This window comes from Fukomys damarensis, unplaced genomic scaffold (genome assembly GCF_012274545.1).
Source record: "Fukomys damarensis isolate Sample0158 unplaced genomic scaffold, DMR_v1.0_HiC HiC_scaffold_26, whole genome shotgun sequence".
In the NCBI taxonomy this organism is placed as follows: domain Eukaryota; kingdom Metazoa; phylum Chordata; class Mammalia; order Rodentia; family Bathyergidae; genus Fukomys; species Fukomys damarensis.
Window position 1 is genome coordinate 18,655,545 of NW_022900938.1, and position 26,990 is coordinate 18,682,534.

At 40.0% G+C, this 26,990-nt stretch overlaps 1 protein-coding gene and 1 long non-coding RNA gene across 6 annotated transcripts in view; one reads left to right on the forward strand and one right to left on the reverse strand.

Annotated features, from left to right (window-relative positions):
• The window catches only part of LOC104850230 (dual 3',5'-cyclic-AMP and -GMP phosphodiesterase 11A), a 355,951-nt gene that overhangs the window by 233,138 nt on the left and 95,823 nt on the right, over window positions 1-26,990 (forward strand). For all 5 annotated transcript variants that reach the window (XM_010607069.3, XM_010607064.3, XM_010607068.3 and 2 more), the window contains 2 exons: window positions 17,508-17,654; window positions 17,877-17,984. In XM_010607069.3, coding sequence (XP_010605371.1) covers window positions 17,508-17,654; window positions 17,877-17,984 — 255 coding nt within the window. The remainder of the gene's footprint in view (window positions 1-17,507; window positions 17,655-17,876; window positions 17,985-26,990) is intronic.
• LOC117283444 lies at window positions 1,037-26,709 on the reverse strand. The gene is made up of 3 exons (XR_004514440.1): window positions 26,582-26,709; window positions 14,403-14,528; window positions 1,037-1,299 (listed from the first exon to the last, which is right to left on the reverse strand). It is a non-coding gene; the product is annotated as an uncharacterized LOC117283444 (long non-coding RNA).

Consider the following 26,990-nt stretch of genomic DNA (forward strand, 5'->3'; position numbering starts at 1 on the left):
TATTACTCTAGAATGTTCTCTTTCCAGATGATGATTAAGAGGCTAATAGAAAAAATGGTGCCAGGTACCACAGCAGCAACAGAACTTGGCTGTTGTCTAGATATTATTCTTTTCTTTGGTTGTTTTTTTTTTTAATGGAATGTGCTGAATGTCAATAATTTTGTTCAGATGACTGCAGAACCTGGAAAAGCTGTTGCTGCTATCAATGCATAACATACTATTATTAGTCTTTATACACACACACACACACACACACACGCATATATATAAATTGAATTTTGGGAAGCTTTAACAGTGCTGCCAACTTTGGAAAAAGTCATCCCAATTTACTGTGTTGACTTGGCATTGTACAGAAATGGACAACCATATTGGTCTAGAAATGTTAATTTATTTTTATTTTTTTTTTCATGTGTACAGGGGTAACACATCGTACTAAATATGTAAGGTCATATCTATGTGGGTTTGATTACAGAAACTAATAAAGTATTCTCTAAATAATGAAAAAAAGAATAAGATAAGACTATAAGAGCGAGAAGCAATTTAAATATGCTCAGGGACCATTTTCATCTCCAGAATTAAGGATTATTTTGATGTTACATCATTGCCTTTTCTCTTTTACTTTCCTTTTTAGTTTTATTTTAGGATTCCCTATTTTTAATGTTCATACAGAGATTTCTTTAACTGAAATACCGAATAGTTTCTTTGGTGTGAAAAACTATAATAGTACACAGGATCCTAATGAGATAATTAATAATGTGAAATAGGAAGTAAAGGGCTAAAGGTGTAAGGAAAGTGGGAAGGGTGGGGGAAAGGTAATAAGGGAGAGGAAAAAAATATGAGAAACTGAAAAAATGGAAATAAAGTATTTGTAAATGGGGAGGGGAGGAGGGGGTGAAGGGAGGGCAGGGACAAGGGGGAAAACGAGAATCAAGACCTATTATGTAAAGGTACAGAATCCCAATGATGAATGTAACTGTATTTGTATACCTAAATTGTACCAATAACCTCAATAAAAAAGAAAAAAAAAAGAATCAGAAGAAACCTGGGCATGAGGTGGAATTGGAATAGGAAAGAAGAAAAATCAGTAGGATGATTCTGGCATCTCTACAAATTTAAACTGGTCCACGAAGGCTATTTGGAATGTTGTCCCAGGTACTTCCAGAATCAACTTCTATACCTCTTTTAAGAGTAGGAGATCCAGAGCCAGCTTGGGCTTGGTCCAGATGCTCCACAGCAAAATCCATCCCATCTAACAGTGAAGAGTGTTGAGTTGAAGTGCAGGAAAGGTTGGTCCTCAGGCTGCAGGGAGTTCAGGGACATAAGCAAATGAGTACAAAGTAGATTAGAGATTAGAGCAGGTGGTTCCCAGAGCTGGGAGAAATTTAGGATTGGGTGCAAATTATCAAAACAGGCCACAGTTAGAGGACCATCTGATACTCTTTCAAGAGCAACGAAGCAGGTCCCTGCAGAAGCTGTCGTGCTTTTCCTACTATCCTCTGCTCCTTCTCCTCCACTGCTGAGGATCTTACCCCCAGAATACCTGACTGTTGCACAAAGGTAGTAAGCCAACCATTTCCCTGCTGCTTTTGCTACTGCCATCCCACTAAAGCTTTAAGCATTCCTGCTTCCCACTTCCGTGCAGCTGAAATCATGGCATTTATTTTCTCTTCTCTTCTCTTCTCTCCTTTGCCCACCAGCTCATACCCACCCCACCCATCCACAGTTTTGCAGTCAAGTTTAAAACTTTCCCTTCCAGGGAGTGATTAGTGTCTGTTTGCACTCTTATTTCAAGTAATCCTGATTTCACACCAATATTAGATAATCCCATACATTTTTTACTGTGTCCCATTTTAGGGTTCGCTCTCTATGTTGCAATTCTCATTGCTCACCCTCTTTTTCTTCTCTCTTTATCACTCACTCTTGAAGTCTCTGTTCAGACTCACTTATTCGGTTAGATTTTTCTGAATTCTTACTTAGCCACAAGTTTGTTTTGAGGGTTGCATTTCTTTTCTCTCACAAGTGCATATTTCTCACATGTTCTTTCCGTTTCCAAGGTTCGGTTGAGAAATCAAATATGAACTTGTTTTTCCTTCTTAAGCCACTTCTCTTTGGTAGCAAGGTTTTTTTAGTTGTCGTTGTTGTTTGATTTTTTTTTTCTTTTACCTTAAGTGCCAGGAATATTATCAGAGTGTGTCTTCAGTGTAGGACATTTTCATTGTTCCTTTCAACTCTGGACTTTCTTTAGCTGAGGGAAAGGGTCTGGTTTTGTTTGCTTAATTTTTTTTTTTCCTTCATAGGTTTCTTTTCCCTTCTAGAGTTCCTGATATTTGTTCATATTTCTCCTGAATCTAACTTCTGCATGTTTTGTTATTTCCCTCCAGGTTTCCAATTTTTTATTTATGAATTTTGCCCTTCAATATAGTTCTTCCTCTTAATCTTCCAACTTGCTACTTTAGACCTCAACTGGAACCTCTCTTTCTTCAGTTTTCCTCACTTATTTTTTAGGAAGCCCCATTCCCTGCTGTAATCCTTAAATGTGATGATGATTCCAATGCACAAGCTTTCTTCTGCCCCTCAGCTACTGGAAGGCTGCCAGTGGGGTGGGAGTTCTGAGCTGGCCCTCACCAGCATCCCTTGGGGAATGTCGGGAAGCTAAGGTTTCCAGGCCCCCTATCCTAGTCTTACGTACCAGAATCTCGAGGAGGGCCTGGGAATCTGGGCTAAAAAACTTCCCGGGACAATCTGGAATTAAGCAGAGTATCAGAAGCACTGATTTAGAGTGAAGGCTGACACCTCTGCCTAACAGAGTTGGGGGCCAGTTTTAGAAGTGGCGTGGGCTAAATCCATCCTGATGAGACTCCTGACCATTGTGCTTTTACCCCAAGGTGCTAAGTTAACTGCAGTACATTCAGTCTCTTTTCCTTTCTCTATACACCAGGCTCTCTCCCATATCTGGTCCATAATTTTTTGTGACATGTAGTCTTTTATAGTTTGGGGTTAAGAAGAAAGGTATTAATGGTTTTTTGTTTGTTTGTGTTTTGGTACCGGGGATCATACTAGGGAAAAGGTATTTATGAATGTGAACAGATAGCCTTTATTATTTATACTAAACCTAAAGAAAAAAACAGGGCAATATAAAATTAGGGGAGTGTATGGTAAAGATCATTATAGCAACTTTCATGAGATTATGTTGGGGGAATAAACACTATGTATGTTTGTCTCCAGCTTTCATTACATGTCAACAATAGGTCCCCTGTGACTCTAGGGCTCCTTGTCCCTGGTTTCAGGGTATAGCAGAAGCCCCGAGACATGCCATTCTTATGGCAGAAGGAAAAGAAGAGAGCTGGAATATTGTGGGCCTTATAGTGTCTGCTACGGAGTGGGTATACAGTCACTTCCGCCCACTTTTGGCCAAAGCAAATCATGGCCACACCTGAAGGCATTGGCAGGGAGGCATTGTCATCCCATAGGAGGTGTTGGGTCATGTGGCAGTGTGCGGGCATATAGAATCTGCTTACTTACTGAGTGGAGAAGTGCCCCTTTCTTGAACTATGCCCATAAAGCCCACTAAGGAAAGCCACCAAATAAATGGTGACTAAAGTGATCGGATCTGGACACTAGCTCCCTGCGTCTCCCAGCTGATGGTCCCAGTACTCATGACTCTGGCCGATGGAGAAACAGTCTTTCTCCACAGTGCACACATGCACAAAGAAATCTGAAGAAGGTTTGAAAATATTTAGGTTCGTGCTGACCTATCTAAAATTACTAAGTCAACAAAAGCATGGAACATCCAGGGTGGTCCAAATGTCAGCACACTCTCCTCAGCACAGACCATCACTATCAGACTTCAGGGACATCCCACAAAGGTCACAGGCATATTTCTCCTCTCCCTACCTCCTACTAAATAGCTCCTCCTCTTCCACACATTCCTTTATTCCTTTCTTCCAAGACCACAGTCCTTTTCTGTTTTTAGACTCTGAAGCTTTCCTCCTTGCCTCTGTTTCCTGAGATACTGATCTCCTTTGGATTTAAGTCTCTAGGCCCATTTTTCTCTTTCTTGCTTAGCTTCCTTGCTGAGCAGGGAAAGAGGAGCAGAGAGAGGAAGGCTCCAAGGTGGACACTAGGTGCCAGCTAGCTTATCTTTCTGGGTAATCCAGATACCTAAAAAACAAAGGTATTTCGCCCAGCTAAGACTGATGTGGATATGGGGTCTTCTACTATCATACTTTCTTGTTTTCATCTCAAATCCCCTGCATGGCTCTACTCAGTTACTTCTTTCTGATTCTGAGGGTATTGGAGTTGTAAAACAGTCCAAATCCTTATTCTACCCCTTCCCTAACACACACCCCCTTTTCTTTAGGTTTCTCATAGTTTCCTAACGTATTCAAGCTTCTTACCAGGAAGTTAGTTCATCTCTCTGAGCCTCATAAGAGTGTGAATTCAATGAGAAACGAGCTGCAGGTGGCAGCAGCCAACTAAATGCTATTTTGCTGCCTTTTCGTCTCCCTTCGAGGAATGTGAATAAGCTACAATTTCTTGGCCGTCCCAGATCAAATGAAACTCCTTCTACACTGTGCCCTCCTGCACCGTTGGAGGCATACTGCAGGTGCTCGATGCACACTTGATAGCCCTGTTTCCTTCCCTTGTCCCTCACTGTCCTGCGCTTCCTCTTGACAAGTTCCATGCCCTCTTGTATGTCCTTGTCCTCTTCTCTTTTACTTCACAGCTGAAAGTGACAGCAGCGTTTGCACACTTAGTGTTTGTATGGTGCTGACCACAATGATCCTAATTTCCAGAAACCCTAAAGTTTACCGAAAATAGGAAAGCTGCAAAGGACCATTTTTTAAAACTAAAGTTCTACCTCTGGTGTCTGCAAATAGCATCTGTGTTGAGCTTTGATCCTGTCTCCTTGTCCTAAAAGAGAGCTAAAGAAACTCCACTGTAAATAGCTTTGTCAAGGATTCCACATTAAGTCACTTCTCTGTTTATTGAGAAGCAGGAGGCTAATTCAGATGTATTATGCACAAATTCCAAAAGCAGCAGAGTAGGAAATAACAACTGATACTTAGCCACCTGGTAATTTCTCTGGGCTCTGGGATTGATCCATAACATTCCCCTCTTGCTGGCTCTGCCACCTGCCCTTTTCCCTGGAGCTTCCTGTCTCAGGAGGTGATTAAGAGTAGAAGCCTCCATTCCCCCAACTGCCCATTGGAAATGGAGTTTTCCCTTAAACCTCAAGATGCTGCTTCTTTTTGCTTTTTTGCCCCCTTGTCCTTCTGAGGAATGTTCTCAGAGAAGGCATTCATCTCACATCTATCAATCAACTTTAGCTAATATTTATGGAAGGATTGCCAGGGGTGAGCCTTTTGGCTGGGACAAAAAAAAAAAAATCAGCACAGCTTCAGTTCTGTCCTGCCCTTCAGTGAGTGTCCTTGCCTAGGGGGACACAAAGCACAGCGCTTGGCGGTGTGCCTGACACCTCAGCAGCCCTCGATAGGTATTTGCTGAATGAAGGGGTGAGTAGAGGAGGGTGCAGACACTGTAACGGGCTTGACCTACACAATTAGACTGAAGAATCCTTCCATCATTGGCTCTCCGCAAGAAAATCTCTTTCCCTAGAGGACCAGGCTGCCTGCCGTTATATTTACAGGTCTGCAGCCCCCGATCCTAATTTTTGATATGTTATACTTGAACTTGACAAATCGTGTTTCCCTCATGGCATTTTGGATACGCTAATACTGAATACATTTTTTGCCAAGAGTTGGCTGGACAGAGAAAGCCCTTCTTTATCACCTTCTCTAAGACACCAGTGAGAGAAGAAACAGATTTATAATTAGCAGGCTTTTTAAGGGGATCACTCCCCTTTGGTCTGACATGAAATATTTATTTTGAAGGCCTGAATTTTAGTATTCAGGTCACTTGCCATAATAATAAGCATCTGTAATAGATTCAATTGTGCCCGCAAATTCATATGTTGAAGCCTTAATGCCTAAGAATGCGACTATATATGGAATTAGGGAGTTCAAAGAGGAAACTAAGGATAAATGACATCAAATCAGTGGCTTTATCTGATCGGTGTCCTTCTGAAAAAAGGAAAAGACATCAGAGATGCATTTGCACAAAAGGCCACAGTGAGGAGCCAGCCATCTCAAGCCAAGGGGAGAGCCGTTGGTTCAGGAGAACAAAACCTGCCAGCTTCTTGGTCTGGGACTTCAGCTTCCAGACCTGTGAGAAAATACATTTCTGTCTAAAACCCCCAGTATGTGGAGTTTTGTTAAAGCAGCCCTTGCAAACTAATACACTGTCATACACTAGGGCCGATGCCTGACACTGTGCCAAGCATTTTGCCTTCTTTTAATGAGTATAAGAGAGAGATTACCATGCTCCCTTTTGCAGGGAGAGGACGCCCAAGGCTAAACTTTAGCAAATGGCAAACTTAGATTCAAATGCACATCTGCTTGGCTCCAGAGGTTATGCACTTGGCATGTGATCAGCCCACATTTATTAAGCACTAGTATTAGGCTACAGTAATTGCTGACATTTGAGAATCCTAATCCTTTCCTTATGGAGCTTATAAATGATGAGACAGGCTCATAAAGAGAAAAAAAAAACTTTTAAAAAGCTGCGTGGAAGAGAACCTCTGGAAGCAATAATGCCATGGCAACACTACCTGGAATCTCAGCTAAGAAGTATTCAGGTGACTGTATGCACAGATACATTGGGTAGGTTGAGTCTGAATTCTACTCCCAGCAATTTTTTAGTTATATGATCTTGGGCAAGTTATGTATCTTCCTTTTAGTTTTTATTTCTCTTAGTACATGTTTGCAGTACACATTGATTACATTCTCTATGGGGAGTTGGTACATGTATGTAACATATCTTAATCCTTTTGTATGTTTCCTTTCCCTCCTCTTCCTGCATCCCTTGGTCACCTTCCCCTTTGGCAAAAGATCAGTGTTCCTATTTCCTATTATCTGTCTTTTATTTTGTTCTTTATTTTTTTCATCTCTCATATAAGAGAAACCACGCAATATTTATTCAACTTGTGTGTATGATTTATTTTACTTAACATTATGATTTCAAAACAAAAAACATTATGATTTCAACATGTATCCATTTTCCTACAAATGACGAAGTTCATCCTTTATGGCAGAATAGTACTCCACTGGGTTTAAATACCACACTTTTTTCATCTGTTTATCTGTTCATGGACATATAGGCCATTTCCAAGATTTGGCTATTATAAATAGTGCTCATAAACATGGGTATGCATGTACTGTATCCCTGAAATATGATGTTATTAACTCCTTCAGAAAGATACCTAGAAGGGGAATAGCTAGACTCAATTTATTCATCTATGCTAGAGAGTGTAAATTGGGACAAATAATAGGATTGTATCCATCAGGTTGTTGCAGGATTAAAGGACACTAGGAAGCACTAAGTACGATGCTTGGTAAATCATATGTCTCCATAAATTTTTTCTGTTATGGGAAAAAATTTCCTTCTGTTTTCTTCCCAGCACTACCAAAAATGGCCAACCCCTCTGAACATGGTTGAGTTTTTGGTTTTTAAAAAGTTATTAGTGTTATTAAATGTTTGGATATTTTCACTGATCATTATGTGGGTATTTAAATATAATTCTCCTAAAATATTTTTTTCTTACTTGCCATACTTGGCTACAATCCAACCCGAACATATATCACCAACAACCTAGCAAAATTTAAATACTTGTCAGTATGACAGAACAATCTAACATAAGAGCAACACGAAATGAGCTAATAACATATCTGACAGAGCCAAAGGGCAGATTAAAAATCAAGTGTGTGTATGACCTTGTGTGCACAGATATACACACCTATCTGTATGTTCAACACCTCCATCCAGGCCAAAAAAAAAAAATTCCAGGTACAATTCAAGACAGGGAATTGTGGCTCAGGAATGAGGCCCCACACCCATCTTTGCTTCACTTGATAGATTATTTGTTCACTGCAAGTGATTGCTTTATTCAGCCTAAGAGTAGAAACCTCTTTCATAATGCTTCATGTGCTTTTATGGCACAAACCAATATAAATATTTACTGAAACTATAAGTAAAGGTATATAAATTCTTATTTTTCTTGCTGCGTAGAGGAACCATGAAAAACCTGGAACGTAGAGTCTATTTTGCATGGGGAGGCAATAGCAGAGAGATGTTTAGTTTCAGAACTGTCAAAGGGTCTCTGCTCCACATTTCTATGCACAGGATGGGGAATTGTTTATATTTAATGCATAAATACTAAAATATTTCTTCTGTCCAGCTCACTACAAAGTGACAATTGGGTGACCAGCTGTGTGTGTCCCTGGTGACAGATTGTGCTCCTAATCTCAATCAACAAGCCAAAAAGAAGGGGCTCAGAGTATGTGATGAGGTTGAGAGAGTATGTCGTCAACAACATGAATGGAGACCCAAACAAAGCCTGCGTCCTGCCCAGTGGCTCTGCACTGATTCCCTCACCATGAGATTGGTACATTATTGCCATTAGCTACTAATTATAGCCCCGAGGTTCAAATTTTACCACTCCCTGGCTTTGTTCCATGGTGGAGTGTGGAACTTTGTAACAGGGCCACTGGAACCCATCATCCCAGCCCATGCAGGGCAAGATCAGATTAACTTTGATCCAAACCATAAAGAAAAGTTGAGCTTTCAGTGTATTCTCTTTGTTATTGTCTTTCCCTGCCATCCTTCTCTCTCTATGTCCTTGATTCAATATTACTGCTTGCTTATTCCCTTGGATTCTTATTGGTAGCAATCACTCAATAATCTTGATGTTTTAAATGACAGAAACAAGGGAGTATGATGTTTAGTAGTCTTAGCTGTTTGTTAATAAAGTGGTGAACCAAATCACTTGGTTCCTATCATTGGTTTCTGAAGCTTGATTCATCTCTAGGGACTGTTGTTCCTAGGCATCTTCACTCTTAGTTCGTGCCCCAGTTCTTTTGCTTTCTTTCTTTTCCTATCAAGTCAATGAATTGACTTTGAATTGTTCCTCATATCACAGCGTGCTGTACACTACCAAGCACCATGGAGCATAGAAGAGGCCCCTGTGGCTATCCCTTCCCTCTCTTTGATGAGGCTGTAGTGGGGAAGTTAGAAAGGACTTGAACAAGACCCACAGTGTAGTAGGCTGAAGTGGAGGTGGACAGGAAGCCATTCAGGTCCAATGGAGCATGTGAATCTGTACATAAAGGGCAAAGTAGTCCTAGCAAGGCTGAGACTAAAGGAAGCTACCTCCTGGACTAGAGGGATCATGCTAGGCAAGAAGTAGCCTCTCTAGGGAATTCATATCTCATATCTCTAAGTCTTAAAGTATAATGCAAGCATCACAACCTTGGCTACATGCATATATCTATTGTCTTCCCAGCAGTAAGGAATGGGAACGAGGACACTAGAAGAATTTCATGACAACCTCGTGGGGCCACCATGCTGCACTCGTGCATTCACCCTGCAAGGACCTATGTCCTTCCTGGAAAGATGAAGCATCAGTCCTCCCACTCAAGAATCACACAGCTGGGAATCCTAAGACCAGGACCACAGGGTCAGGGACTCTCCATTTGTTCCCTACTGCAAATAGCTCCAGTGATATGTAAACAAAGAGATCATTAGATTTATCCAAAGTTAGAAGGCTGCTTGATTTACTTATATTATCTGAACTTCAGGAGGGGCACGTGTGTGTGCATGCGTCTTAGGTGTTCATTAAGGTAGTTGGCAAAAAGTTTCACCAGAGAATACTGTGGCCCAGCCTGGGAAGAACTTGGGAGATAGCTTTTAGGGGGCTCACCAAGACTTTATTCACTCATGCAATGAATATTTAACAAGTTTCTTCCATGTGCCAAGTCCTGCTCATATTGGTAACAGTTCTGAGAACACAACAATGAACAAGACAAATGTGATTCCTACCCTTTTCTATCAGGCTTTCAGCAAATAATTACACAATATATTGCTGGTGGAACAAGGATGTCATTGAACCATTGTCTTGGCCTTAAGCTAGCTGGTTTTAGCTTTCCAGACCTGTGTACAGGCCTCCCCTACCATCATTCCTCTGGGTACTCAAGACCCTGCTCCTTTTTCTTGGCTTTATTGTTGTCCTCATGTTATGTCTTGTGTCTAGATATCCCCCACAACCTCATGCAGTCATAGGTGGGGTTTTTTTCAGAGGTGGCTGAATCCAGAGTATGTGACTGAGTCATACTGCAATGCTAGGATTAAGGGTGCTAAGATTAAGGGTGAGTGATTACTAAATTGGTCCATCGAATGGTTTGGACAGCCTTAATCCTGGTAGCCTAGATAGAATATAAAAGGGTAAGAAAAAACTGCTAAGATCTCTTGCTTGTTTTGCTACCTTCTGTCCACCATGAACTGTTTCTCTTCTGTGATACCTGTCTGCCATTCCACTCTGTCCTGAAGCCAGCCAATTATGGACTGAAAACTCTAAAAACTGTAAGCTAAATAAACCTTTAACCCTTTAACTTTGGGTGTTATGTATTTTGTCTCAGCAAAGAGAGATACCTTAGGAACTGAGCAGAATGCATTGCCCAGATAGGTATCACACTACAGGGTAGTTGGTAGGTGAGATGCGGATGCTGGTGAGATAAAGTCCTCATGGGTCTCCCATGGGAGGAGTAGTTGGTGAGTCCTTGAGGGCAAAGGATGACAGGAGTCCACTTGAACAGAGGCAAGACAGTACCTGGATCCTGATTCAGCTAACAAATGGCTTATTGGATCCCAACCCATACCCACATAGGAGTCCTCTGCGAGCTGCATTTGCTTCCTAGGTAAATGCATCCAGATTGGCTGCCATGTTCCCAGAGACTCTCTCCTTTCTCTTAACAATTCCTGCCTATGTGAGAGGGCAAGTTCTTCCTTTCATCTCCACAGCATTTTCTTCTCTACTTCTTTCAAAACAGGTCTTCATGACCCATTAAACTTAGGGCCCCACTCAACCAAAAACAAGTTTCTTTTTCTTGGAGGACTGCTTGGTTTTCCATTCTCCCAGGGGAGGAGTAAAAACAAAAGAATGATAAATAACAAAAAAACAAAGAATTCAAAAAGGAAACAAACCCCATCACTTTTCCATGTGAAAACATTTGTCATTCTTCCTTAACTAAAATAGTGACCAGAGCTTTCAAAGGGAGTTCTGGGAATTCTGAGCATAGAGGACTGAGACTGGTAACTGGCTGGGGCCAAGGGAGCAGATGTGGTGTGGACAGTGAACAGAAGTCAGTCCCAGAGTCAGAAAAGCTAGGCACCAGGGCTGCGGTCTAAGGCCACTGATAGGAGCTCGGCAAAGCCAAAGATAACTTCTACCTGGATGAGTTTTATAGTTAGTGAGGAAGCCAAAGGTTCCATGGCAATTAGAGCAAGCCCAGAATCCCTGTGAACAAGCAGAGTTGCTGTTAGCGCTTAGGCCTTTTATGCCTGTACTGCACAGTTCTGTGCCATCTTCAGGGGAAGTTGAAGCCCTATACTGCCTATACGGTTCTCTACCTGCAATAGCCAGTGTGGTTTTATTTCCTAAGTAACTGTGTCCTTATCCTTCAATGCCCACATCACATGATCCTCCTCCAGTGACATTCTTGTTGCCTCTGATCTTTAGGCTTTTGTTTTTTCAGCAATATTTCAATCTAATCATCCTTCTCCTCGAGTAGATCATGATCATCTCAGGAATGGAGTTCATATCTTAGGCTTTATGACCTAAGTGCAGGCTTTGTGACCTTGAGAAATTTTTGATCCTAGGAACGATTTTTTAACATTCTAAATTATTCTAAATATACCTAATAAAACTAAAGTTTACTGGCAATTTGGAACTAAGGCAAGGACACTAAGATAAAAAGCATTTCTCCCAGGGGTTCCACTGGTGGCCTGTACTGGCAATTTGGAACTAAGGCAAGGACACTAAGATAAAAAGCATTTCTCCCAGGGGTTCCACTCACTGGTGGCCTATATTTCCTCCATCGTTGCACTGAAACCACACCCTGTGTGATTGTCTGTGTACTTCTTTCGTCTGCCAACTAGCTGTGGGCACAGGGACCACACTGATTTCACAAGTCCATCCACAGCACCTAAGCACCTAGTTCAGCACCTGTGAGAGAGTTAGTCATGAAATGCATGTGTGCCCAGGATAAAATTGGTCCAGGGAGATAGTTCAGTGGTGCCAGCACCTGCCTGGCAAGCGCAAGGTACTGGGTTCAATCCCTGATACTGGGAAAAAAAAGTGAATTAAATTAAAACGTCTTGGGGAAAGGAGAGAGTTAGATCCTCAGAATCCAGTTACTGAAATCTCATGTCCCTCCTGTCTTACTTTGGGTCTGATGTGATGTTAAAAATAATAGTGAGCATAATAACAATACTCCAACAGAGTCATAACAACCTTTGTTATTTAGTATTCCTAGTTCCAAGCACTTAGCCAGGCTCTTTATGTGCACTGTTTTGTTGTTGTTATTGTTGCTTGTTAATTTGTTTGGTTTTTTTGAGGCAGGGTCTCCCTTTGTAATTCAAGCTGTCCCTGAACTCACTATGTAGCCCAGGCTGGCCCCAAATTTGCTGCGATCCTCCTGCCTCAGCCTCCCTAGTGCTGGGATTACAGGCGTGCACCACCACACCCAGTTTATGTGCACTGTTTTAGTCATTCTTCCCAGCAGCCATTCGACATGGTTTTGTTACTGTCTACACAGAGAGTACTTAGTCTCTCTGCGGATTTAGCTCAGTGGCACCTCACCTGCCTCACAAATACAAGGACTTGAGTTTGATCTCCAGTATCAAAAAAAAAATAGTTAATCTCTTATGCACCTCCACTCAATAAGTAAATGACAGGGATAAGATTAGAGCCCATGTCTGTTATAAGGCGTGTTCTAGACAATTATAAGCTAAATTAAATGAATTGCTTTTAGAGAAAACACCAAAAGGATGTTGTTCCTACATTTTAGAAACATCGCTGCACTGCTAACATTGTTTGAAGCATGTCCTGCTTCCCAGAGGACAAGTTACTTTTTCAGGGTGGACTTAGGAGAATGCAAGTGATTTTGCATTAGCTCAGTGAACACGAATCTAACTACTGGAGTTCGTCCAAGCCTAGAGACTTGCCCCCAAAGCTCATATAAATAAAAACCAAAGCATTGTCTACTAAATGCATCCAGTCTGTTCATCATAAGAAAGAGACCAGCAGGCTAGTTTCTGCATGTAAAGTCCAGATACTTCCATAGTGTACCCATGTTGGTTTGCATAATACAGGAATAAGGGACTCTTAGCATGACCTTGCTCCTATCCAGAGACAGTGTAGTGCTGGGACCCAGTTAAAATCTCCCTCTGCCATTCATACTGTGAAAATCTGGATACCTTATTTATCATCTATTTCAGTTCCCTCTTTGTAACATTAATTTTATATATTCCCCGTTTCTTAGGGTCCTTATGAAGATCAAATGAGTTAATGTTCATGAAGTACTAAAATAGTAAGTACATGGCATATAATAAATGCTATTAAAGTGTTAGCAAAAGAACAAACTTTGCCGTCCCTTCCCACCACCCTATAGTAGCTCAGCCTCCTGTCTCCATCAGTGCCAGAGCCCTAAGGCCCCATTTCTGCTTCTATCCAGAAGAGTGAGTGAGTGGACTGGAATGGCAGCAGGTCCCCTTTTCCTTTGAATTGCCGGGGCTGGACTGCTGCACACTTTGTTGTTTCTTCCCATTTTCTGAGCATCACAAAATGTAATATTCATGTGTCAAGGGATCCAGGATTGTATTTTAACATTTTACAGCCTCTTTGTAAAACTACCTTTTCAATTTTAGTGGAGGCAGTTTTATGAGTCCCTTTGATAACCACTTAACTATTAAGACCCAAACAAAGAAGAGGAATGGTCAAAGGATATCAGGTACTCCCAGACAGCTAGAGTCCCACTTCTTGAACACTATTCAAATTAGCTCTAGGACTCATAATTCTGTGTTTTCATTTATTGCTGCAGTAAAGTAAATGGTTCTTTTATCCAAATGTTATTTCCTGGCTATTAATTCAGTAGTTATTTTGGATTGTGACACTCCTCTTTGATTTAAGGATATGGCACCTTATAAATATTTAAAAGTTGAAGACTGACACTTAGAGACATTGATTGATTTGTTTTGCTAATATCTTGTGGCTAGAATAATCAGAGGTTTGGAAAATGCCATCCCATTCTGTTTCTCAGAAGCGATGAGGTACCTGTATTTCTAGGACATGAAATTTGGCAGTGTAAGACTGTTCCCAGTTCTTTCACAGACTAAGCGTCTGCACTCAGCTCCTGGGAATGCATACTATTGTCAACTCTTCATGTCCTAGAACCTGCTCTTGAACCCAGCAATGTAGGGATGAAAACTATCTACACTTCTCAAAATACCTGAAAACAGTCAGTCATTCTTGAATGGCTTGGACCATTTTCTGCATCTTCATGTGCCAGCCAGGGTTTATGGCAGAGCTCAGGGTGATCTATAGACTGGTAAGATTTAACTGTGGATCAATCAACCTATTAGGAGAAGAAAAGACAAGGTCAATAAGGCTGGGGCTTGGTGAACCAGAGATCATCCCACATTTTTCAACCTAATGTTCTTATTTCCTTTCCATTAACATTTCATAATGAAAAAGTGCCTATATTCTTTAATTTTTAAGACAATTAAGTAAATTTAGTGCTTCTGTAGAGGATTTATAATGGCATGAGGGAATACATTAATGACCTACGAGACAGGGGCCACCTGGAGAGCAGCAATGCTGACTCCAAAGCCATTTCTGTTCCTTGGTGACTAACTGTAAGAGGGTTCAGCCTTCTGCACCAGCATAGAACAGACTTCTCTACTGAGAGCAGAAACATTTTTTTCTCTTTGGGACGGGACCTCTATCTCTTGGGAGATGGTTTCTTTGTCCTGTTTGAATTTTAATTTGAACAAATTGCAACAAGCACATATCTTTCTGAGTACCTAGTATTCTTTATATGCAAATCCTAAGGACCTATGAGGGGAGTAGAGTTGTTCTGGAGCTTTCTTAATGAAAAGAAACATGGCACCTGCCTCACCTATGACAGCCAGGTAAATACAGACACACAACAAGAGAAAGAGGTCCCTGTATTTGCAGCCAGACATGTTTGCACGTAGAAAGGGATTACCTCTGACTTCTCCAAGCTGAGCATTTAAGGTATCATTTAATAAAGATGATAGTGCTTTGTGGATAAAGAGTAGGTTAAATATTCTCATTTTCTTTTGTTCCCTCCTAAAATCTTGTTGCTAAGACAGCAGTAAAGGAATTATTTTAAGCCATAAATTCTCAAAGCCAAAGATAACTAGGACAGAGTTTTAAGAGTAAAAAACTTTTGGAAGCTGGAAAACAGTTGGGTGAATCTTAAGTCAGCAAACCCAGGAAAGCCGAGATAAACCAAGAAAATAAAATGGTGGGATTCAGAAGCAAAAGAGAGATGAAGGCACCACCAGAGAATGAAAACTACACATCAGACATAGAAGGCAGCCAGTCCACATTGGAGACGTGCAGAAAATTGTTCTAGTAGTGGGTTTGCCATGAAATCGATGGGGTCTCCAAAGATCTAACATATTGAGAGGAGACTTAGACAGCTAGCAAAGAGTTTAAGGTTTGAATAATTATAAGTATGTGGTCAACTAAGCACACATTAAAGAAGACAATTATTAACTCTGTAGGAAAAGTTATTATAGTAATCACATGACTTATCTATGACTGTCTTATGCAGAGTTGTAATAATATAAATGCCAAATCATAGCTAAATAAAGTATATGGATTAGGGGATTTTAAAAGTTAGCATATGAAGCAGCAGAGTATGGGAGATGGTAGTATAAAACAGCTCAATGTTCATCTGCAGTGGTGAAAAGCTAACTGATAATATTTAAAACAGAACGTAATCAAACCTAAAATCACAAACACCTTACTTTGCTGCATATGCAAAAATCATCCAGATGATTTAAAAGCCATTGCCTTGGGTAAGAGAAAATTTTTGTACCGGAAGAGTTCTGCTACTGTGTGTGGGTGAATAGGAGTGTGTGACAGTGTGTGTGTTTCTCTGTGGAACTGGCCTGTAGAGCTAATTTACTCTTAAAACTATGTGCATTTTTAATTTTGACTAAAAATATTTATACAGTAAAAATCAAAGTGCTTGTGTGGGGGTCAGAAACTCCAAGAAAAGATACATACACACAGAGATTTTCCATCCTGTTGTAGTTTGGCAAGAAGTTACAGTGTGTGAACATGTTAACATATTAAAATGATTTACTGAAGGATAAAAATAGGAATTTTAATAGAAGTATAGAAATTATATCGTCTATATTTATAAAGTATATTTGATTTGTATAAGTAAAGCAACTAAATTATAATTGTAATAAGATGAACTCTATAAATTATACAAATATTATGCATTATATATAGTGAATTTTTATATGTTCATTGTTCTTCCATGTTGTGGGGGAATAACCAGTGTTTGGATTGTTGCTTAGATGTGTGAATTCTAGAGAAGAGAAGAGGGAAGAAAGGATTGATTATGTGGTTTCTGGAATGCTCAGAGTGGCTGGGGTTGGATTTAGCTGCCCAACCAAAACAGTTCCAGGGCATAAATTACTCCGAGTGTAATTTATAGCCAAAGAATAGAGTAGGAATGGTCTCTGATAACATGAAAACATAAAAGAAACTCCTTCACCAAGAGTGGCCCAAAAATATATGCTACACTGCTGACATCAGCGTGAAAATGATTTCCAAAGGGTTTTCCCCTGCTTTTTAGGTTTGTGTGGGGCACTTAAGTGACAGCTGCCTTATACAGGCCTCTTGGAAACCCTGACTATGTATGACCAGTATTGTGATTGTACTATGAAGTTGATATAGAATGAAGTTAAACAATATAGCAGAATTTATCCCTTCAATGACACATGCTTATGGCAACCCTCCAAACAAACATCCCTTCAGTGTTTTATCAAGACAACATATTTTGCACCAGAGCTATGCTGTGTGATCCTTTCTGTTCTTTTGTGTGTAACAAAGAACACGTGCAAACTACAGCATATAAGGACACAGGAAACAAGGCAAAGTGGTGTCTTCCCATTTCCCTCTCCTGAAGAGCAGCAATTAAAATTCAGAGCTGCTGACTGCCCAGATGTTTCTTGCATTTAGTGTTCTGTAATATGCATCAGAATATATTGTATGACCATGGTTTTGGCAAACTAGACAGTTCTGTATTCTAAATTGTGCAGGCTAGATCCAGTGTATATATTTTATCTTCTGATTAGCTTCCCTCTTCCCTCCCCCGCTCACTTCGTTTGCTTGGGGCATTTGCAGCTCAGAAACAAAAACATTTAAGCTCAGAGTTTAGCTGTATCAGGGTAGAAGCACAGGTCAGGCTTGATTTATGTGGCACTTCTGATAAGCAGGGGAGGAGAGCAGGATGCGGGGTTGGGAAATCTGGTGAAGCCGGCTCGACTTATGTCTTTTGCTTTTGTAGGCAGCCAACATCCCTCTGGTGTCAGAACTGGCCATTGATAACATTCATTTTGATGACTTTTCCCTTGACGTTGATGCCATGATCACGGCTGCTCTCCGGATGTTCATGGAGCTGGGGATGGTACAGAAATTTAAAATCGACTATGAGGTAAGATGTGGTCTTGGGTGACCCAAGGAGCACACCTGGGACGATGTGTCAGACACTCCAAAAAGTGGAGTTTTCAAAGACGAAATGGGGATGACTGTCCCTGCCCTGCACACTCATGGGAGTGCCTTGAGATTCACATTGGGTGTTGGTGGAAGGGCTTTGATAGTGGTCTGCTCGTTACACATCCAACTGCCTGACACAGCCTCTCTCACTCCATTTCAGACACTGTGCAGGTGGCTCTTGACAGTGAGGAAAAATTACCGGATGGTCCTGTACCACAACTGGAGACACGCTTTCAACGTGTGCCAGCTGATGTTTGCGATGCTGACTGTAAGTGCGTTCAGAGACGGTAGAAGGTCGCCTTTCATTTGTGGAGACCTACTGGGCTTCGCCTTTGTGTTTCTACTTCTCTGAAAAATTGCCACATGACTATTTTATAGTAGACCTTACCTGTCCTTGTTATGGGAGGATATATTTGAAAACAATTTCTGGACTTTACCGCTGTAAAATCATTGACACTGTGACATAGATGTAGCCTTAGAATGAGAACTTGAGCCTCTTTTCAATGTCCTTTCTTGGAAAATACAAGAAAAGTGCTCAGATGTTCAATGTTATCTTTTCGCAGAGGAATGGAGAGGAGGAACTGAGGAAATCAGCCCTCAGATAAGATGCTATGGGCTGTGGAGAACCACAGTAGGAAGGTGGAAATCTTGAGAGAACGCTTATTTGAGAAAACACCCAAGGAGGCCACAGGAAAAAAAAAAAAAGAATGGGTAGGAGTGAGTGCTCTCAGATTTAGAAGCTCGATAGACTTAAATGCTGTGCCCCTGGGCTTCAACCCAATGATGGTGGCGAGACTGTTTTATAGGACAGACAGCCAGAGCACTGGGCCAGAGGCAGGCCTTTGAATTAAATCTGAAAGCAAATGTTTATGGCCAAGATTGTGGCAATCCTCCATTCAGCCTCTTTTACTGGCAAGAATTATGGCTTATTTTTCCTTTATTTCCCCTTACATCAAGAAAAATGATTTCTGATTTCTAGAACCTTTGGTCTCATAGTAATATATGCATGCATGTGTATAGTACATATATGTGAAACATATATAGAAACACGTTTACCATACCAAAAACAGAATGTGATTTTTGGATTCTTAAAATATAAATACAAAAACCTTGTATCTTCACATTTTAAAGTTTAGTCACAAAACGGAATTCCTTGATCCAAACCAACTTCTCCAGGAAAATCTCCACCCTCTTCTCTGCCTATTCGACTTTTACTTATCCTTTAAGGCATTGATCTAATGCCAGTTTTTCCCTTTTTCCTAAAGCATCAATAATTACTTTTCTCTACACTATATAGTATAACACATCTATGTGTCTACTAAGTATTTTAAGTTACCAGTCTCTCATTCTCCCCTAGAGTAAACCACACAAAGGAAGAGACAATTTCTTACTCTTTCAGTGACGGTCACATATTTGCTGAACACACGTTTACTGAGGACCCTACCAGCACCTTGCACTCTGTCATGTACTTGTTAGGGTTACAACAAATGTCCATTGGATTGACTTGAACTCAAGTGCTCAGACAGTATATGAAGATGGAAAAGCTGCTCGTCATATCACCTGCCTGTAATCTCAGCACTCTGGGAGGCTACAGGAGGATCCCAAGTATGAGCCCAGCCCAGGCAAGTTAGCAACTTAGCAAAACCTTGTCTCAAAATTTAAAAAGGGACTGGAGATGTAGCTCAGTATGAAGGACTTTGGTTCAGTCTCCACTACAGAAAAAAGGAGGAGGAGGCAGAGGAGGAGGGGAGAGGGGGAGGCAGAGGGATCTGGAGAAGGAGAGGAAGGAGGAGGTGGAGGGGGGAGAAGGAGGAGAGGGAGGAAGAAGAGGACGAGGAGGAGAGGAAACAAGAGCAGGGGAGGAGGCGGAGAAGGAGGGAGAAGAGGGGGAAGAGGAGGAGAGGAAGGGAGAGGAGAGGAAGAAGGAAGGCCGGAAACAAGAGAAGGGGAGGAGGAGAGACCAAGCCTTCAGTTTCTACTCCGAGGCTTGTCCTGTGTCTCCTCTTCTTAAGGAACAGATAGGCTCACTTGGAAACCTGGAGTGGGCCCATCCCTCGCGCACACCATCAGAACAAGCTGTCAGTCGATGGTGGGACAAAGCTACCTTGAGCCAAGAGGCAAAGTGCCAACACTGCTTGAAAGCAAACCCTCATTTTGGTCTTCCTTATCAGATTTCAGTAGACAAGACGCATGAACTTCGCTTGCAGAGTTCATGTGTCTGGCTCACAGAGGACATTAACTTATTAACTGACTGTTGAGAGAACCTGTGGGTTTATGGAATCGCTAAATAAGTAGGCAGAAACCTTGTTCAGCAAAGGAAATAGGATTGGCTGTAACAATGTGAATTAGCGATGTTAAGTTCAGAAACAGACTTTTCTTAAAAGCCTTAGAGTAGTCGAGATGTGGGAATCTGGCAAGAGCAACGGATTTAGTGTGAACCCTTAGACTGGAAGGAAACATATACTAAATTTTTATCAGTGAATATTCATTCATATTATGGACCATCATGATCCTTTTCAGAAAATGAAGAAAATAGAACAATGTGTCAAACAACGCGCCCGCGATGGGCATCTCATACTGTCAGAGATTCCAAGAGTGAAGCTATTTTTACATGCTCTCAGCAAACTTAAAGACTGTCATTGTTAGAAAAAAGTTTAGATTGGTCTTTGTATTCATGCTACTGCAAAAATAGGAGACTTTGCTGTTTATGTTCTCTAAGGGGAGATGGGCAGGACTAGAAAATAAAAAGTACAGTAGTGCATATTATTTGTTCATCCTCACATTGAGTTGTGTAGCCACATCTGGAAAAGTTATTTTCTGCTCGTTACATTTTCAAGAACTTGACTAAAGATTACAACAGATTGATAATGTTAAGTTTTGTTTGTCTCTAACTCATACATCTTCCAACTTCACAATGGACATTCTGGTTCACCAGAAGTTTTTAACTAATAAAATAATTACGAAGAGAGAAAGATTACTGGATCAATAAAAATAAGTTTAGTTCACTCATCAGTTCTAATTTCTGAAATATGAATTCAGTCTATGGCAAAATGATCCCCAAATTATTTCCATGGGTGGGTATCAATGTTTCAGACACCCCTAAAGACTACCAGGGTCTTTCGTTGCTTTAATCTTAGGCAAGGAATTTCATATTCTATCTACATGTGATGAATTAGAACCAAAATTTTATATTAATTTGGAAAAAGAATTCGCTATACACCAGCCTGGCATGTGATGTGCGCTAAATTTTCCTGTAGATGGCACTCCAAGGCAAAGTTTCCCAGCCAGTCACCAGAAAAGGGTGAAAAAACAAAACAAAAAAAAAAACAAAAAACACCTTATCAACCTTCCTTGAAAGTGCTTTTCTCCTAGCACAGGAGATACTGAGGCACACATCCCAGCACCAAATAAATATTTTTCTTATAAAACCTATCATCAAAGCCAGTCTGTCTGAAGAGATTCTGCTATTAGGATGGGCCTAGTGTATGACAGTTGCATATACAACGTTCTCCATGTGACCTTAAATATGTGATTGCCTATTTTCCTAAGCCCATTGTCTCTGGGCAGAGAAAGATGCAGAGTTGTGTGTCACTGCTGAGTAAAAAGTTTGGCACCATGAACAAGACAAGAAAATTATAAATATATATACCAGCTTCCTAACCTTCAACTCTTGCCACACATGGAAATAAATTTATTGTCTCAGAATTACATTTTGCAGAAGCACTCAGGCTCATATCTCAGTAAAAAAGCAATTTTTATCTCTTTAGAAATTAAAATTGTAGGACAGGCAATTTGGCATAAAATGATGGACATTTAGTTCACTGAGAATCATATTGGCAGCTTACTGATTTGTTCCATGTATCTGGCCTGCAATTTCACTTTTATCTTATGAGAACTTCAGTGTTTTCCTTTGTCTTTAAATAGCTATTTAGGTAGTTAAAACTTATCAAACTTTTAATTCCTGTGATAAATACAGTAGATAGTGCCAGTTATTATTTGTAATTAAAGTGAATACAAACCGGATCAATGAGCTGTACAAATTTTCTTTATTTCTAGGCACATGTAGAAGGAATATTCCCTCAAGCACATCCATAAGGAAAGATGATAGACACATTTCTTATATTCATGATGTAGACAAGATATAGAAAAGGACTGTGCTTTTTGTTTGTATTCTGTAAGATAAAGGGCATGTAATAGTGCTAGGGTTGCAAAGACATTTTTCAGTTTTATAAATGATATATGAGCTCTGACAGATTTTCCAGTGGTGATGGGGGGGTCCTTAAGAGTCAGCATTCTTTACTATCACATAAATGTACTCATTAGCCCTTTGGGCCATGCCCTGCATCCTGTAGGGGCTCGATAAAGATTAACTGAATGAGTGGATTTAGTTTAGGGTAATATTATTCAAGGAACCATGTTGCTCCGTGTTCAGTTATTTAAAAACAAAAACAATAAAATGATGAACAACTATCACTGCTAGAAATCTTGTTCTGCTTTCATATCACACTAAGGTTCAGCAAGGGTTCATAGGGAATATTATGATCTTGCAGAATTCACTGGATATGAAAAGCAAAGAGCACGTGATCACATTAAAATTTATGGCGGTGCTGGTGGCATGGCGCTGGTGGGGAATTGCAGTTAAACACTAATAATAACCAAGTATCACAGCAAACACATTGACACCCCCTGACATTTACTGGGGGCTGCTTAAATCTTAAATGTAGAGGTAGTGTGTTTAAGTCCACATTTGTATTGTTAACAAGGTTATTCTCAGAGATAAGCCAAGCCATTTTATTGATAATTCAAACTAGGTAGCAGAAGGGACTGTTAGGGAGAAAATCCAGCCTATTCACCAGCGTAGGATAATGTGCCATGTGCAGTCTGCAGTTAGAAAAGTCCTTGATTTTTGAGGTAGAAAATTTCTTCTGGAAGGAAATTATAAAAGAACAGTTGGAATTCTTTTTTCCCCTCCGAAAGGACAGAACTGAGTTTTTAAATAAAACATTTTCAATCAAAACCAAAATTTTATTCTCAGCAGAAATAAAATTTCTTTGCAAATTATGAAATTGGAGGTACAAAGAGATCTAGATGTCTTATTATAATAATGATATTTATAATCATCAAACATAATTTTTGCATTGCATTTTCTTGTCAATATAAATAGTAAGTAGTCATGTTTACTTTAAAATAATACATGGAAGCATTATTATAATAATACAATAAAATCTGCATGTTAGAAAAACTAGTTCTTTGATCTTCCTGTAGCTGTAACTGAAAACATGGTAAATTTCTACTTAGGAAAGGAGTGATTATTTAATGTTTTTGCAGAATATCAGCAGTGGACATTATACTTATAGGGCTAATTGATTTGAATACTATATGTGAATTATACTTAAGAATCCTATCTTTTAATCAAGTAAGAAGGTTCATATTTTTATTCTCTCTACCTACATTTCAGAAACTCAATTAGGCACTTCGTGTTTCTAGCTGACATTCCCTTTATCCACATTTATTTCATTAAAAAAGGCAAAGCCACACATAATTAAGAGCCTGGTGTGCTAATAACCAAACATACAATTGGGCAGGATAATCCAATCCATTTCCTCTCACAGGAGAGTAACCTCCATAACTCACTTTAAGCGCTGCCATGCATGAGTTATGGGTCATTCCCTTTCTCGTGAAAATAAATTCTCTCACACCATCAGCCCAAGCTGGGTATTTTTCTTAGGACATGTAAAAGTGTACGAACATGATCATGTCTGGCGTTACAGGAAAAGCATAAGCTTTTGTTTGTGGACACAGGTTTGCAAGGAAATGTATGTGGTTTGGGGGTTAGGCTACCTACTGACAATAGAGGATTTTTTATTAAAATGAATTTATTCTTGATATTTTCACTATGCTGGTAAACTGCTTAATCCGTTGCTTTGTGTTGTATGATGCCAGCTGAATCCTGCAGGTCAGAGAGACCCAGCAGCAAAGCCATGGTGTTTCTCACAGTATCCATTCTCCGCGGTGTGTGATTTCCTGGTGACATTTTCTTGGGACTGAAATCTATCATCTAAGGTTGTTAAATTGGGAGCATTAAAAAGTTTTAATTTTTCACGGGTCTCATGTTTGATCTTGGTGCAACAATGGCTAATAAAAATTGGGGTAAGCTTTAAGGAGGCTTCATGTTACTGAAATTCATCGACCTGGCTTCTCATCACACTAAGAGATCTGTCTTTCTGCGTAGTTAAAGTGCACCAAGTGATTTGACTCATTTCTGTGCTCACAAGCCATGTGTCCTATTTTGTTGAGGTACTAGTAATTTTTTCATAAACAAAATACAAACTTTTTCTAAACATAGACAAAACGTGTTGCCCTTGTCCTCAAATAAAATCATAAAACACACACCATATATATACATTCTTAGTGTTGAAAGCTAAGTCCTTAAGAATATGATACATTTTCTTCTTTTAAATGGAGTACAGGGCCGGGGATTTAGCTCAGTGGTGCCTCTGCCTGACTCACAAGTGCAAGATCCTGGGTTTGATCCCCAGGACCATAAATGAATGAATAAATAAATAAAGAAATAAAATGGAGTACATGTGCTACATACAGCTATGTTTATTGATACTATCTAAATTAAAATATAAACCTCAATTTTCTCGTCTTTTTTAAGTTTTACTTCATTTTTAATTGACACATAATTCTCAATTCTGATTACTGCATATAGTCTGAAATTTTTTCTTATACCATTTGTATATCTTTGTGTGTATCTTATCAAAATGTGAGAACAGAGATATAGTGACCAATTATTATTTGATCATATCATGACTCCCTGAGAATGAAATAATGTGGTGAGAGATGCCAGAGGTTTGCTTTGAAGCAGTCCAGCCAACAAAACGAATGAAACAGTATGTGAAGAGACAGATAAAACAAGACTGACAAAATGTGAACTCCTCTTGGTTAGGCAATAAATACATGGCACTCATTATAGTCTTCTATTTTTCTTTGCTTTTAACTTTCAAATATATTTATATTAATTATACTATTAGCTTAAGAATTAAATCTTGGAAGGGGATAAAAGCAACTATAATTGTATAAAATCAACCTAATGTTTTTCATTTATGCATCAAACATTTGTTCAACATGCATAACTGTAGCAAATAGAGCTGGTTATGCACTTGCAACATTATTTGAGGTTAAGGTCATTATATGCCCCTAACATGCCTTAGATCTGACAATTTGAAGGCAAGTGCCTTCAGAGGCTCTTGGTTATAACAGAAAGGCACTTGAAGTCTTCCCAACTCCTGTGAGCTTAGTAAGGAAAGGATCACTGTAGAGAAATCAATATTTTATTGATGCCAAATCTACATTCATCTTGAGAATAAAGAGAAGCAAATTTGATCGAAACTATCCCACTTCCAGGGATAATTAGACAAACTCAGTTAGTGTTGTGTTACAAGCTCTGGTATAGGAGATGTGTAAACTTATTGGTTCTGGATGGTGGTCCCTTAACAGCTGGAAAAGTTCTGGTCTCTGAACCTCAAAAGAGGGCTGAACTACCTCTTTTTCAGCTCAGCAGACCCAGATATTGGCAGCCAAACACCACTGTAAACTTCAAGGTGGTGTGACCACTAAATGTAGATGCTATCATTTGTCTGGTTGAGTTTTACCCCTCCATAGAGGATTGTGGTTGACACCTGCCCTTCTTCCCTTGTGCTTTCATCACACATTATTTCTGAGTGCCAAAGGTAAGTGTTTTTAAAGATGGATTGTGGCATCAAGTAATATCCATTTATTCTTAAGCACTCTTGATAGGCAACTGAAGTTGGCTTCTATTCTAAAGCTTGAGAAACAAATCCTCTGCCTAAAAGCCTTGCCTCACAGCATATGGAATAGTTTGATATTCATCTACCTGCATCTTGGGCTTATGTATTGAAAATCCCATAGGATACAATCCACAAAATAAGTGTGCTCGGCTAGCTACAAATGCACATGTGGAGCCCAACAATTTTTTACCAGCCTGATCTACCTGTGACTGGGATATGTGCTAAATCAGGGTGGGGGCAAAATTAAAAGCACCCTCCTTGTAGGACTGTCAGTCTCTGTTAGGAGATCTAAGTTTCACAGACAGACCCCTCATATTAGAGATGGGCAGGCAGAACTGTACCAGCCATCACCATTGAAATTGGGGTATCTTATTTAGAAGATATGAAAGTGTCATATGTGGTATGTACAATACAGCCTTCAAAGATTACTCTTTGGCTGAAGTAAATTTGATTTTAATAATGTACCAAAGAAAGACTCCAGATGATGACCCTAAAATACTCTGCATACCAGAAATTAAATGCTTTCTACATGAGTATTGCCTTTGAGCCCATAGTTCATAACACCTCCAAATTCAAGCTGCTTCTACAGGAGGCACTTCCTTGAGAGAATCATCTCTTTCAAACCCCGGAGGGGCTATGCAGTGCTCCTCTTATCCAAAAGAAAGAAAAGAATGACAGAAAGAAGATCTCCAGAAACCATCATGCTGCCTCTCAATCTTAGTCAACCCCCTTAGGCTCTTCCAGGCTCTGGACGTCAATGTCCAATGTCTTGGCCTTCACAGCCAAGAACCTTCAATTTGGGATTTCTGCAAACATTAGGAATTTCTGATAGATTCCCTTCCTCTTGGTCTGCCATCAGATTGGAGACTCAACGTGATGACCTCCTCAGGAAACCCATCATGATTCAGTATCTCCGATATTTAGATTCAAGAAAATATGAGGGCAGAATTTCTAGCATTGCTTTCAGATTCCTTTGCCAGGGCTGCTGTAGGACAAAAGGTTGCAGTCCCTGATGCACCTTTTCCAGACACCAAGCGCGAGAGGACAGTACCTGGACCATTACTCTCTTCCACAAGGGAGCAAGCAGTTCTGTGATGGTCTCTCAATAGAAAAGGGCACTCTGCCACTGTTCTGGCTGGCTCTGTATGTGACTGGGGCCATCTTCTCTGTTGCTTTATTCCTGGTGTCTGGAACAAAGTAAGTGCTTAATCAGTATTTGCTCACTGAATAAATGCTTGGATGCCTCTCAGAATGTCACTATTTTATTCCAAGCTAGGACAGCTTAAGTGTAGGTTTGTTCTTAAAACAAAGTTTACAGATATATACACACAAAGTATATAAATTTTAATGAATAAAAAATAGACATTCAGATAGACATTCAGGGGCAGGGGATTTAGCTCAGTAGTACCACCACCTGCCTCACAAGCACAAGGTCCCCAGTTCAATCCCCCAGTACTAAA